Source organism: Leptonotus elevatus, chromosome 6 (genome assembly GCF_054856555.1).
Source record: "Leptonotus elevatus isolate MCC_2025b chromosome 6, RoL_Lele_1.0, whole genome shotgun sequence".
NCBI classification, from domain to species: Eukaryota; Metazoa; Chordata; class Actinopteri; order Syngnathiformes; family Syngnathidae; genus Leptonotus; species Leptonotus elevatus.
This window is the reverse complement of record NC_141244.1, coordinates 2,210,090-2,223,025: the sequence shown is the minus strand read 5'-3', so window position 1 is coordinate 2,223,025 and position 12,936 is coordinate 2,210,090. Positions and strand designations below refer to the sequence as shown.

Here is a 12,936-nt window from a genome sequence, read left to right as displayed (position 1 = left end):
GTGAGATCATCTGCATACAATAATAAAAGCGTTCACTGTTTTTCATTGTCTCGTGAGCGCCATGCCATGCCAGTGAGAAGATGATATTCGTTAGTTGAAAAATATTCACGACAAAGGATATAATCACTATTGCAATAAATCTTATTGCATGCATCACAATAAATAGTCGGATATTTATTCAATTCATTCGCTGGATCGCTGTGGCATCATGACAAGTACGATGTTCATGTGATATGCAACGAGGAGGAAGTGGTAAACTGGCTGCATTAATCGCCAAACAGGGGGAAATAAATATATACGCCATACATGGAGCCTAGCCACGACATAGAAACTCTTCCACACCGCATAAGGCAGCGACAGTGTATAGTGTGGCAAACACGATATACATTAACTTGCTGCAAATTATCACAACCTGTTTTGTGTCATACTGCAACACGGTGTCAAACAAGTGTAATCATTGTGAGGCACAAGGCACATTGCTGGGAGGTCATATTTTTCAGTGTAACCCACAGTGACGTGACGGTGTCATTAAGTGAAATTCATTAGGTGGACACAATCTTGCTCAAAACTTTCATGAGGTGTAATGCCGTTGACGTGACGTCATCGGCCAGCGAAGCTCGCCCGGAGGAATGATTTGCATTTTCTAGCTAAATAGCCAATCAGTGATCTCCATTTGACACAATACAATACACTTCAATTGAAACCATGTCTAAAATGCACAACTCTTACTTCTTCACAATTATAATTTATAACTAGAAAAATTTCCGCGGAAATTTTGAATGGGCCTGCTGACTCTTGCAAGGTGGAAATACGCAATACTTGTAGCAATAGTAGTAGTAGTAGTATAGTAGTAGTATTTGTACTCGTAGAAGTAGTAGTATTAGTAGTACTTGTAGTAGTACTTGTAGTAGTACTTGTAGTTGTAGTAATTTTAGTAGTAGTCAAATGGCCAAGATGGGCGCCGACCCAGGTGGGCGAGGGGGAGAGAGTCCTTGGCGTACCTAATAAATTGGCCAAGATGGCCGCCGCCCTGGGCGAGCGGAGTGGCGAGAATCCTGGGCATACCTAATCAATTGGCCAAGATGGCCGCCGCCCTGGGCAAGAATTCTGGGCGTACCTAATCAATTGGCCAAGATGGCCGCCGCCCTGGGCGAGCGGAGTGGCGAGAATCCTGGGCGTACCTAATCAATTGGCCAAGATGGCCGCCGCCCTGGGCGAGCGGAGTGGCGAGCATTCTGGGCGTACCTAATAAATTGGCCAATATGGCCGCCGCCCTGGGCGAGCGGAGTGGCGAGAATTCTGGGCGTACCTAATCAATTGACCAAGATGGCCGCCGCCCTGGCCGAGCGGAGTGGCGAGAATCCTGGGCGTACCTAATAAATTGGCCAAGATGGTCACCGACCCGGGTGGGTGAGGGGGAGAGAATCCTTGACATACCTATACAATTGGCCAAGATGGCCGCCGCCCTGGGTGGGCGGAGTGGCAAGAATTCTGGGCATACCTAATCAATTGGCCAAGATGGCAACCGCCCTGCGCGAGCGGAGGGGAGAGAATCCTTGGTGTACCTAATTAATTGGCCAAGATGGCCGCCGCCCTGGGTGAGCGGAGGGGAGAGAATCCTTGGTGTACGTAATTAATTGGCCAAGATGGCCGCCGCCCTGGGCGAGCGGAGTGGCGAGAATCCTGGGCGTACCTAATCAATTGGCCAAGATGGCCGCCCGTACATAGGCCAAGCCTTGAGTTCACCAAGAAAAAAAGGGGGTGAGTTGAGCTCAACAGTAAGAGAGATGATTGGCTGAGGCAGTTGCTATGCAGAAGTGAGAGACCAGGCAGTATAGCAAAAAAAAAAAAACACTATTTAAATGGCAGTCCATTCCATTGCCTTAAAAAAATAATAATAATATAAAAAATTTATTTATTTTTTAATGTTATTTTTTAAAAACATTTGAATGAGCTGAACAGTTTCAAATTTAAACGTTTGAAATCGGTCAAGAAATGTGCAAGTTAACCATAATCAACATCAACGAAAAGTATCTTACTGCCCCTTTAAGAAACATGCACATTCACGCACGCACATTTGATTTTAACTTGTTGCGAGACGTCACGCACCCACATTCCATTGATTTTGTATAGGATACGCACACCTCGAACAAAAGCCTCTCACGACTTAATGGTTGAAGATGCAGATTCCAGAAGTGGCTCGTTAGAACGGCAAGGGTTTGGGGAACGCGAGCATGTTCTCAGTTTTTTAATCGGATGAAAAATGACCAAATGAGAGCAGGTTGAAAATTTATGATTTATCGAAAATGAAGAAAGAAAGGCGGCGAAATTAACATGGAGAAGATAGGCGCCCAAGTCCGACTTCTCCTCGCTTAAAGTGAAAATAAAGGTACTAAATGACACCTTAGCCAAATAAAAGTGGGTTTGTCAGAAACTATACACTTGTGGCTGCATTTGCATCAGGGTTTTTTCTTTAAAAAAAACAAACAAAAAAACGTAAACAACACATACCGGTGTTGACAGCGGCGCCGGGGTAAACGCGGCGGCCAGCGAGTGAAGCGAAAACGGGCGCTGGATCAAGTACGTCCCCTTCTCGTTCCGCGTATCCCGTACCCTGTCGACTCCTGGCTGCTCCCGACCGGCAGGTGGCAGTGCTGAAACAGCACGGGGAATCCCGCCCCTGTAAAGAGTTTGCCGGTTGCCTTTAGGAATAACTACCGCCACCGATGGTATGGAGGGTAATTACTTTTTGCACATGCGCTGAAGGTACATAATAGTTTGACGGGATCGAGACCCAATTGTTAAGATGATCCACCCGGAAGACGCAGCCACAAAAGATCCTTGAATACAACTTTAAAGGTATGGTCAAAAGTTTTTCCTTTGCTTTTTGTAAAGACAACATACAAACTGACGCTCAAGGAAGCATGCAACAGGAACGAGCGTGAAAGCAGCCAACCAATCAGGAGCGTGCGTTTGCACAACGAAATTTGCATATGCCACTGATCGTCGTTTGCCTCTGTGGCTTGGCTGGAAAGAAATTTTTGAGTCTCCACCCAGAAACGTCCCAGACAGGCCAAAACAAGACCAAAGATTTACTTAAAAAAAGACAGATGTTACTTTATTATGTACAACCAAATCAAACTATAACATTTCCAAACGAACAGGCAGAATGCTACATACTTTTTGTAATAAGGCAAAGACTTATAATTGGAAAATGTTTAAAAATTTCAGCTAACATTTATTTCATTCTTCAAGAACTAGGAAGAGATTGTACAACTGTGCCATGACTGTGAAAAGAAAGGTATTTAAAAGGATTAAACTAATTTATTTTAAAAATGGTCATTAAAGTGAGTGATTAAAGTTATTCTGTTATTTTTATATCTGTTTGTCTTAGAGTTTCAGATAGTAGTTGTGGAGACCCTTTGGATGGGTTAAAGAGCCTCAACTCTTGGGGATAAATCAAAGCTGAGTGTACAGTTGCCCATAAAGACTCTGGATTTGACATTGTGTCCTGGAAAATTAGAAATTGGTGTATTTTTTTCCTTCTTCTGCGTTTGGTTTAAAAAAATATTTTTGTAATTTTGTAGACTTTAAGCCACTTTTCCACCCCAATTTCAAAACAAAACAAGTGTTATATATTATATTGGTAATGTTGTTTTGTTTTTTTGTTTTTTTCATTGCAATATGTTTAAAAATGTGTGAAGAAATTAAAAATATATCTTCACATTTAAATGTTTGTGATGGTTAGATAATGTTTGAAAAACAATGTATTGATTTAGATTTAAGTAAGATAGTTTGGGTTGTGTTAACATTAAGAGATGTATTTATATCCAGTGGTAAAATAAGCATGACATTAGTGTTACTGAAACCTAATAAAGTTCCAAAAACACGTGATGTGAATTGTCCTTGGAACTACATCAAGGTAAGGATTACAGAATAAATGTGGTCCCTTTTTGATTTAACATTCAATTTTGATAACTTTAATTTCCTTTAATATTGGTTTGTTGTGAATAATATGTTTAACAGACATCTATACGACATCTAATGGAGTTTAAATTTGGTATAAAAGTGAATGTCTAGCAAACGTCTGAATTTAGACGTCTATGAATAGACGTCTATTAGCGGTTATTTAACGTCTAAGATTAGACGAGGCGTATACAATTGTTATAAAAATAAACGTCTAGAAAACGTCTAACTTTAGACGTCCATAAATAGACTTCTTTTAGTGGTTATCTAAACGTCTAAAAATAGACGAGGGGTCTAGACGTAGACGTCTATTAGATGTCTAAGCTTAGACTTTCATTTTTAGACCATTTGTAGACAATTTTTAGCCTAGATGGAATTAAATGGAATTTAGACGTTTTTTAAACAGAAAAATGCTTGGTGGGTCGTTTCTCACGGATTCATCTTTCGCGGCCTCGCTGTTTCGCGGATGTTGTACAGCGTGTTTTTTTTTTTTTACAGCGTTCTTTTTGGCTTGTTGTTTTATTTACAGTGTATCGCTGCCGTAAGATGTCTCAGTGCGCTGCCTGCCACCCGCCCCACGGTTCACGCAGGCCCGCGCCGGCCACAGCACTCAGTGGAGTTTTTTACGCGGCGATGCGGTCCCGCGGTCAAAATGAGTTTACGTGCCCTCATATCTTCATCATTAAAATTAAGATTGTCCGCCCCGAACTAGTCGTGGCCGTTTGAAAATCCTGGGTGTCCTGGAGGTCTTTTGGCAGCCCGGAGACAAAGGACCGACAAATGACGGATGTTTACCATCGCCAGCAGGGTAACTTTTTGAAAATCCTCTGTGTCCTGGAGGTTTTTGTCTGATGCCCGTATCTCCCCGGTAGGGCTGGGGAAATACGGGCATCAGCGGATTTGTCTCAACGAGACCTTTCCAACGACGTATGGCCCGTTGCGTTCCGACTTTGCCCGCGACGTTCGCGACCTAGAGATAGAGGCCCGGCAGTTTCCCCAATTTCGTGCCCAGGAACGCTCCAGCGTGCGTCCTCCACCGACCCATGGCTCACCCCTAGATTACACCGCATGCGTGTGAATTGCGGATCCGCTCCGCTGATTTGTTTCCATTTCCAGCTTGTTCATATTACACCAGTTGCGTATGCGCTGCGGATCGACTGCCAACCAGCTTGTTGTACCGAGACTCCAGATAAATAGAACCACGGTCAAAATGGATTTCTCAGCCTCATATCATCATCATTAAAAAGAGTGTCATTTTTAACAGCTGTTTTGTTGTTGTTGTTGTTTGTTTTTTAATAACTATTGTAAGCGTTAAAAGGAAGGTCGCGGGATGATGACGTGAGTGCGGGGCGACGGGGGAAGGAGCACGATTTTGGAGGGAAGTGTATAAATAAACAGGGCAGTCAAGAGTTGCTCCCCAAAGACAGTACATGTTCTTGCGTATTTTTCCTCACGGAGAGTTTTCTGAAACGCAACACGGCGACACGCTACATTGGTGGCAGCGGTGGGATCGTGTGTGTTTCCTGCAAGAATTTTTTTTTGGGTGGAACCTTTTCTCTCCGGAAATCTACCGAACTTTCTATTCGGCTAGCCGGTTAGCGGTACTGCTTTGGAGCGGCATGTTGGGAGGAGTGAAACGCGGAAGTGTCGACGCGGACATGGAGGAAGATTTTTACGTGAGTGCTACCCCGTGGAATGGTGGCATGACTGGGGTGAGAGAGTTGAGCTCCCGGCGCTGTTTCGCGGGGACGGCGAGAAGCCGTTTGCTACCTGGGTGAAACAGTTTGAGGCTGCCGTCCGCGTGCACGCCAGGAGCGGGAGTTACGCCGCTACGTTGGTGAGTCTCCTCCCTACAAGGCTGGATGAGGGCGGCTTTTATGCTGTGGGACAGTTTGGCGCCGGATGTCCAGTGTTACTATGAGCGAGTTAAGGAGAAGTTGAAAGAGGCTTAAAAAATAAAAATAAAAATAAAAAGAAGTTGAAAGAGGCTTTTGGACAGGAGCAGTTCCTCCTATATTTTCAGACATGTATCAATGCACGGCCCCGCCAACCAAATGAGAGTCTGGATGTGTATGCAGCTGACGTTTCCAGACTCGTGGCCGAAGCGTTTCCGGATTATGACCGGGCTGCCAGGAATGGCGAAACTTTCAAGCGTTTTCTTGCTGGTCTTGACCCTGCCCTTCAGGCTAAGTGCCACGAGCAAGGGGCCACTGATGTGGATGAGGCCTTGATCATCGCTGGACGTTGTGAACGGGCAAGACAAGCTCTGAGAGTAGGCACAGCCCCGTCGCACTACTCCATCCCACCACCTACAGTCTACTGCAACGCGAATTCAACGGAAAAGCTTGTCCATACCTTGGAGCGACTTACTTCGAGGATGGACGACCTGCAGATGGAGGTGAGAGATTTGAGAGCCCGTGCCTGAGAGAATGAGTGTGGTGGCCGTCGCTCCTCTTTTCCTGGGGCTCGTCAGCTGAGTCCATTGGAGCATAGTTGACGACATCGTGCTTGTCACTGCGAGTGTGGCGGAGTTGGCTGCAGGTCCGTCTCCCAGGAATTCCAGAGGAGCAACAATGCAGGAGGCCGGTCTCCGCAGCGTGGACGCCAGGGAGGATTCAGCGACAGGGAGTTGTCTCCTTACAAGCGGGGGACCCACGAGTCCACTGCTACGTTCTTCTCACCACCCAGACAGCGCAGCGAGAGCCCAAGGAGGCAGCCCTACCCGGAAGACCGGCAGGCGAGACGTGGAGTGAGGTTTTTGTCCCCCTCCCGGCGTTCTCCCTCACCCCATGGACTGGGCCAGGGAAACGGACAGTAACTGGCATTGAGACCTAGATGCCAGTGTTGCCGTCACCGGGTCACAACAACGACTCAGTAGCACCACCATCACCCCTGTTGGTGGAATCCTGTTTGGGTGAGTCGGAGCCTACTGCCTACGTTAGGGGGACCGTCGAAAGTGTTGATGTGAATGTGTTAATAGATTCCGGTTCTAATGTTTCACTTATCTCTGAGGGGTTCAAAATGTCCATCCCAAAATTGCGTAGACGTGTTTTGAATACCCAGTACATGTTTGCACGTGTAGTAAATGGACAACTGTTGGACACCTTAGGTACTGTGACACTTCCTATAATGTTGAGTGGCAAATCCTATGAACAAATTGTGCATGTTGTGCGGGGGGCTACACAAGCCATTTTGCTGGGTTTTGATTTCATGCGACAGACTAATGCCGTAATGGATGTGGGTCGCAAGTTACTCAGTATCGGGGATGTCATCATTCCTCTCCTCCAGGAAATATACTTTATTCCAACATGTTGTAATGTTTCCATGCATGTTGACGTTACGGTTCCTCCTTTCTGTGAAATTATTGTACCGGTTCAGGTCGAGCCTCCCCGCATTGTTGGACCACCCCTTGGCACCTATCTAGGTTATGTAGAACCCAAGGTACGTGAAAGTATGGGACTAGTGGTGGCGTGCTCAGTTGCGCCTGTGAATAATGGGTGTACTGTGGCGCGGCTACTTAATCCAACAGACCAAGAGCTGAAATTACACTCTGGCTCTCATCTAGGGGTCTTCCTCCATGTTTACGAAGGAGACATACTTACCCCTGCAGAGTGTTTTGGTTCTGAAGTAGGTAATTAAATGAATGAACGAATTACGTCGTCGTCAACTTTGCTCACTAGAGCTTAATGGCGCTAAAAAAGGAAAATGTTTTTGAACCTCATCGGTCCAACCTCGCTTTCTGATGTCATCTTTTTCGCAACTGTTACTATACTGCCGTGTTCTTGGTGCAAATCCATTGCCATGTGGGGTGAATCAGGCGCAAATTTTCTCCCAGCTGTCAAAATTTGTGGCCGTGTTTGCGCTGGTACAGTATATCATTAAAGCAATATCCTTAGTGACGTTAACAGGGAGCAAGCTGCGGGTGCAGTTGTGGAGCAATATTTAGCGCTCTCAGCAGACGCAGCACATTCTTAGTGGATTTGGCCCAGAGTGTACTGAAAATATCCATTGCCGTAACAATAATACAATTTAAATATAATTTACATACACATACAATGCCAACTTTAGTCTGAGAGGAGAAGATAAGTATGTCATGGTTATTTATTGTTAATACTTGCTAGCTAGCAATAGCTTCTTAGGTAGCTCCCAGTCAGCTGTAGAATATATTTCAAAATTCTGCTACTGGTCTATAAATCACTTAGGTCCTGCATTAATGAAATGCTTATTGAATATGAACCCAGTATGGCACTGAGATCTGCAAAGTTGGGTCAAATAGTGCAACTCAGAGTCCAAAGTAAACATGGTAAAGCTGCATTTAGCTGCACACAAATGGAATAAGCTGCCAACAGAAGTGAAGTCAGCTTGAGTGTAAATGCTTTTAAATGCAGATTTGAAAGTTTTCTGTTAATTAGTTGTAACATTGTCAAAGTATGTTAGTAATTTTTGTAAGCTACTTTTGATTTATCTGCTTTGCTTCTGAATGTCATTAACTGTTGTGTATTTTTATGCTTGTGGGTGTTGTGTCCTTGCTTGTGTGAAGCACATTGAGTTACCTTGTGTATGAATTGCACTATAGAAATAAAACTGCCTTGTCTTGCCCAGAATCAACTGAGTTTCTCTGTGACAGGACAATATGCCTTGAAATTCAAGTACTGTATAGTCAGTTAAAAAGTGTAACTTGTAGCACATTGATTTTACTCAACAAAAACATAATTGACCTCAGTTACCCCAAACATATACTCTTTGTATAAGCTGCAATGTTTCTGTAAACTAGGTAGGGAAAGGAGGCATTGCAGTGGTGACCCCACCCAACATCTATGGAAACTTGGTCCACTCAGGAGGACAAGAAGCTGCTGGAGACCAGCGCTATTGTGACCAAGCGCCACCGGTCTACTCTCATGGCTTGGAGGACAGTGTTTTTGCAGATTCTGCCATACGGAGAGGTAAGCTTTAGCAAAATATGAAAAGCAGCACAGTTTGACTATACCTACTGTACCTTTCAGTACTGAATCACGACAATGCTGATATTTATTGTCTCATTTGCTTTGCCGCACCATCCATCCATCCATCCATCCATTTTCTATACTGCTTATTCTCATTTGGTGAGCTGGAGCCCATCTCAGTTTATTTTGGCCGAAAGGTGTGGTACACCCTGGAGTGGTCACCAGCTAATTGCAGGTCACATATAGACAACTATTTACGCTTAGATTCACATTGAAGGTGGGGGGCTTCTTTGTCATGGGAATCAGACCCCTGGTGGCCGAGGCTAAACTGATACAGTGTTGTTAACAGTGTGTTCATGATAGAAACAAATCAAATGCTTAGTTTCTGCTCGAGACAGGAAGGCCGGAATCCACATTTGAGTCCCCAACTTCAGAACTGTGACGCCAATGTGCGAACCACTCCCCTAGCTTACAGTGTTTCTGAGTTAATTTTGATTCAAGTTGATAGATATAAGCAAGTGTTTATGACAAATTAATGAATTGGACTGATTTTTAATTTGCATCTTTATGGTCACATACACTTATTCTGGTTATGATAACGATATACTAAATTGGGATTTTCTCATATCAAATTGGGACCTGGCACTTTTTTGTTTTGGGATGAGTCATCTAGTGACCCAAGAAAAGAAAGTATTCATGCTATAGAGGTTGACGTCAGAGGATTTTGACTATTTAAAATAATATTTAAAAATTGGGTTACCAATGAAAATGCCTGGTATTTTGAAAAAGGTTTACCCCCTGGTCCATCCATCCATGGCCCATGTAACCTTGTATTATAGGTTTTTTTTAACTTCCTTTTATGAATTATTGTAATATTGCTTGGGCAGCAACCTATTCCACATATCTGACTAAATTACTGTTTACTCAAAAGGGATTTTTAAGAAGAATTTCTCTATCTGGCACTCGTCAAGTCAAGTCGAGTCAAGTTTATTAATAGAGCCCTTAATCACATAAGAGTCTCAAAGGGCTTCACATGCCCACAGTTGACAAATATCAACGACATCCCCTGATCAAACCACAAGAGGGCAAGGAAAAACTAAAAAAAAAAACATCAGGAAAAAAAGAGAAACCTTGAGAAGGGTTTGCAAATGTGGTAATCCCCCTTCCAGGATGACCAGGCTGCAATGGATGCCGAACAACAGTTTACATAGTTTGTGATACTTAACAATATTAACTAGAATAGTGTGGAAGTCAATTTAAGAAGTTGAAGCACTGGAAGAAGAAGTCAGGAAATTGGGTCCTCATCCAAACCCAGCCTGGTTGGTCGGGGAAGCTATCTCCATGGCGGTGGTCCGCCCCGGATCTCATCCCGGCAAAACCCATAAAGCAGCATCCAAATCGGACATTGACACCTAACTCCGTCTCCAAGTCTTGGAGAAGGGAGTAAAAGAAAACAGCGTCAGTCACCAGGCCCACATAATTCAGCCAAATGCAAGAGTATAAAAATTTGTCTTAAGACGCGATTTAAACGTTTCTACAGAGGTAGCGTCTCTGACCTCCGAGGTTAGGGCATTCCAGAGCACTGGAGCCCGAATCTTAAACGCTCTTGAACCCGCGGACTTCTTTTTGGCTCTTGGGATCACTAAAACACCAGCATGTTGCGAACAAAGGTTTCGTGTCGGAACGTACGGTACTATTAAATCGACGAGATAGGAAGGCGCTAAGCCATGTAATATTTTGTATGTAAGTAACAGAACCTTGAATTTGCATCGCAAGTGGACTGGAAGCCAATGCAAGTTGGCTAGTATCGGGGTAATATGATCAGACTTTCTCGTCCACGTCAAAAGTCTAGCTGCAGCATTTTGCACTAACTGCAGACTTCTAAGAATGGTCATGGGAAGACCAGGGAGTAATACATAACATTAATCGAGACGAGACGTAACAAACGCATGAAATATAATCTCTGCATCACCATCAGACAAAATTGGACTAATTTTAGCACTATTACGAAGGTGATAAAAAGCAGTTCTAGTAATATTTTTAATATGCATGTGAAAAGAGAGATTTGGGTCAAAAATAACGCAGAATTTTTTTACTGAGTCACTTTGGCTAGTTTTGGCAAGGTTTAAAGAGGTGTTCGTGAATAGATGCCGATGACAAGCGGAACCGACAATTAACATTTCGGTTTTGTCTGGGTTAAGGAGCAAACAATTAAACGGCATCCATTGTTTAATGTCAGCGAAGCACGCCTCGTAAACCTTCTTTACCTCTCTTTCAAAAATATTCCATACTACCATTTCATAAGATGAATTACTTAAATTCTTGATTACTTATGCACAAGTATGTCTATAACAAGCAAGATCTCCCTGTTATTTTTCAAAGTTTATTTGCCTTTTGATCTGATTTTCACCTGTATTCTTCGAGGAATGGTTGTAATTTCCATTTGCCCTTACGTCAAACATCTCACTACCAGAACAATATTGCATTCAGATGTCCTACATTTACGAATGACTTGAATACGTCGTTGAAAAATGTATCCTCTTATACTATTTTTAGAAAATTCTTGAAGCTACATTTACTCTTATCCTGATTATAATTATTAAAATGTATCCTTTTATACTGTTTTAAAAAATAATTGAAGCTACATGTACTTTTATCCTGATTATAATCATTTTACATTTCCCTCTGTCTATTTATAATGAAATCTTAAATCCATTTTTACTGTCTGTACCTCTTATTCTCTGTTGTTTCTTTTCTTAATTCAATTCATTTTGTTCTCTTGTTTTGATAGATTTTAATGTCTATCTAGATTTTTTATTTGATAATGACCCTTTGAGTATGGAGTGGAATCTTATATAAGCCATTTCGGCTTCATTCCCTCCTTACACTGTTTTTAAATTGTGCTTTCTTTTTTACTTCTTTTTTTAAATTGAATTGAATTGAATAAAATCCTCGCAGTAAGGCTGGAGTCTGGATTCAAAACCTCAGAACTTCAGAACGACAGTATGTCTTTGCAGTGTTTTCTTTCAATTGATTTGAAATTGGAAATGTTTCCCTGATCCCTGATGCAATCCCTCTATGCTCTTCACCTCCCACACACAAATCTTTTGAAATAAGACTGGTTGGTCAGAATGCAGAACAATCATATAACATTGAGCAACAATTTTACGTTTGTTCTATAAACACATGCCGACCTTCATATTCACACTGACAGCTAGGCACCTTTCATTGAAATTTCTTCTTACAGTATCATTGCACTGTTGTCAACAGGTTTTATAAAGAAAGTCTACCTGACCTTGATGATTCAGCTGCTGGTGACTGTGGGGATCATCTGTGCTTTTCTTTACTGGTGAGGTACCATTACACCAAGGAACACCTTCCATATGAGATGAAGAAGTGTGAGGCAGCTGACTGCTAATTACAAAAAGAAAAAAAGAAAAGTCGCAGCTACACCAAGGATGTGTTACGAACAAGCTCAGAGTCACACTAAATTATAATCAAATCACTTGTTGACACACGTTGAATGTAACAAGAATATAGTAGATTTCTATTGTTTTTCTCTTTATGTTTATGATTATGAACAATAGTATTGTAGGTTAATTTGGATGCAAGTCAGACTGCTACATATTGTACAGTAAATCATGAAGAAAATAAACCACAATGTCCCCACAACCCCCAGTTTACTGTAAGATAAGATTTTCAGCAGTGTTCAGCAGTTAGTTTAGTTGTTTCTAATAACAATTACAGTTAAAATTACCGTGTTATCATTATTATCATTTTACATTGTTATCTGGCTTTTTAGTTGCACTTATATCTGAGCAAACACGTCCGCTGGCATATAATTACCCTACCAAAAAGTAAGATAGTATTTTTCTTTTAAGTAGTATGCAAACGACTTTTTCATCTTTTCTTACCTAGCTCTTACCTTAACATTCATATAATAAGACATACAAAGTGAAAACGAGTGTGAAACAAGCTTACTGTTGAAAAATTGAGAAAAGTCATGTCTGTCTCCCATGGAATTGCA

At 42.4% G+C, this 12,936-nt stretch overlaps 1 protein-coding gene across 1 annotated transcript in view; it reads left to right on the top strand.

The window, feature by feature from the left end:
- Positions 1-12,936, top strand: part of LOC147171788 (protein lifeguard 1) — a 51,145-nt gene that overhangs the window by 16,075 nt on the left and 22,134 nt on the right. Inside the window, exons 3-4 of the mRNA XM_086077392.1 lie at positions 8,741-8,909; positions 12,180-12,258. Of these exons, the coding sequence (XP_085933518.1) occupies positions 8,741-8,909; positions 12,180-12,258 (248 nt within the window). The remainder of the gene's footprint in view (positions 1-8,740; positions 8,910-12,179; positions 12,259-12,936) is intronic.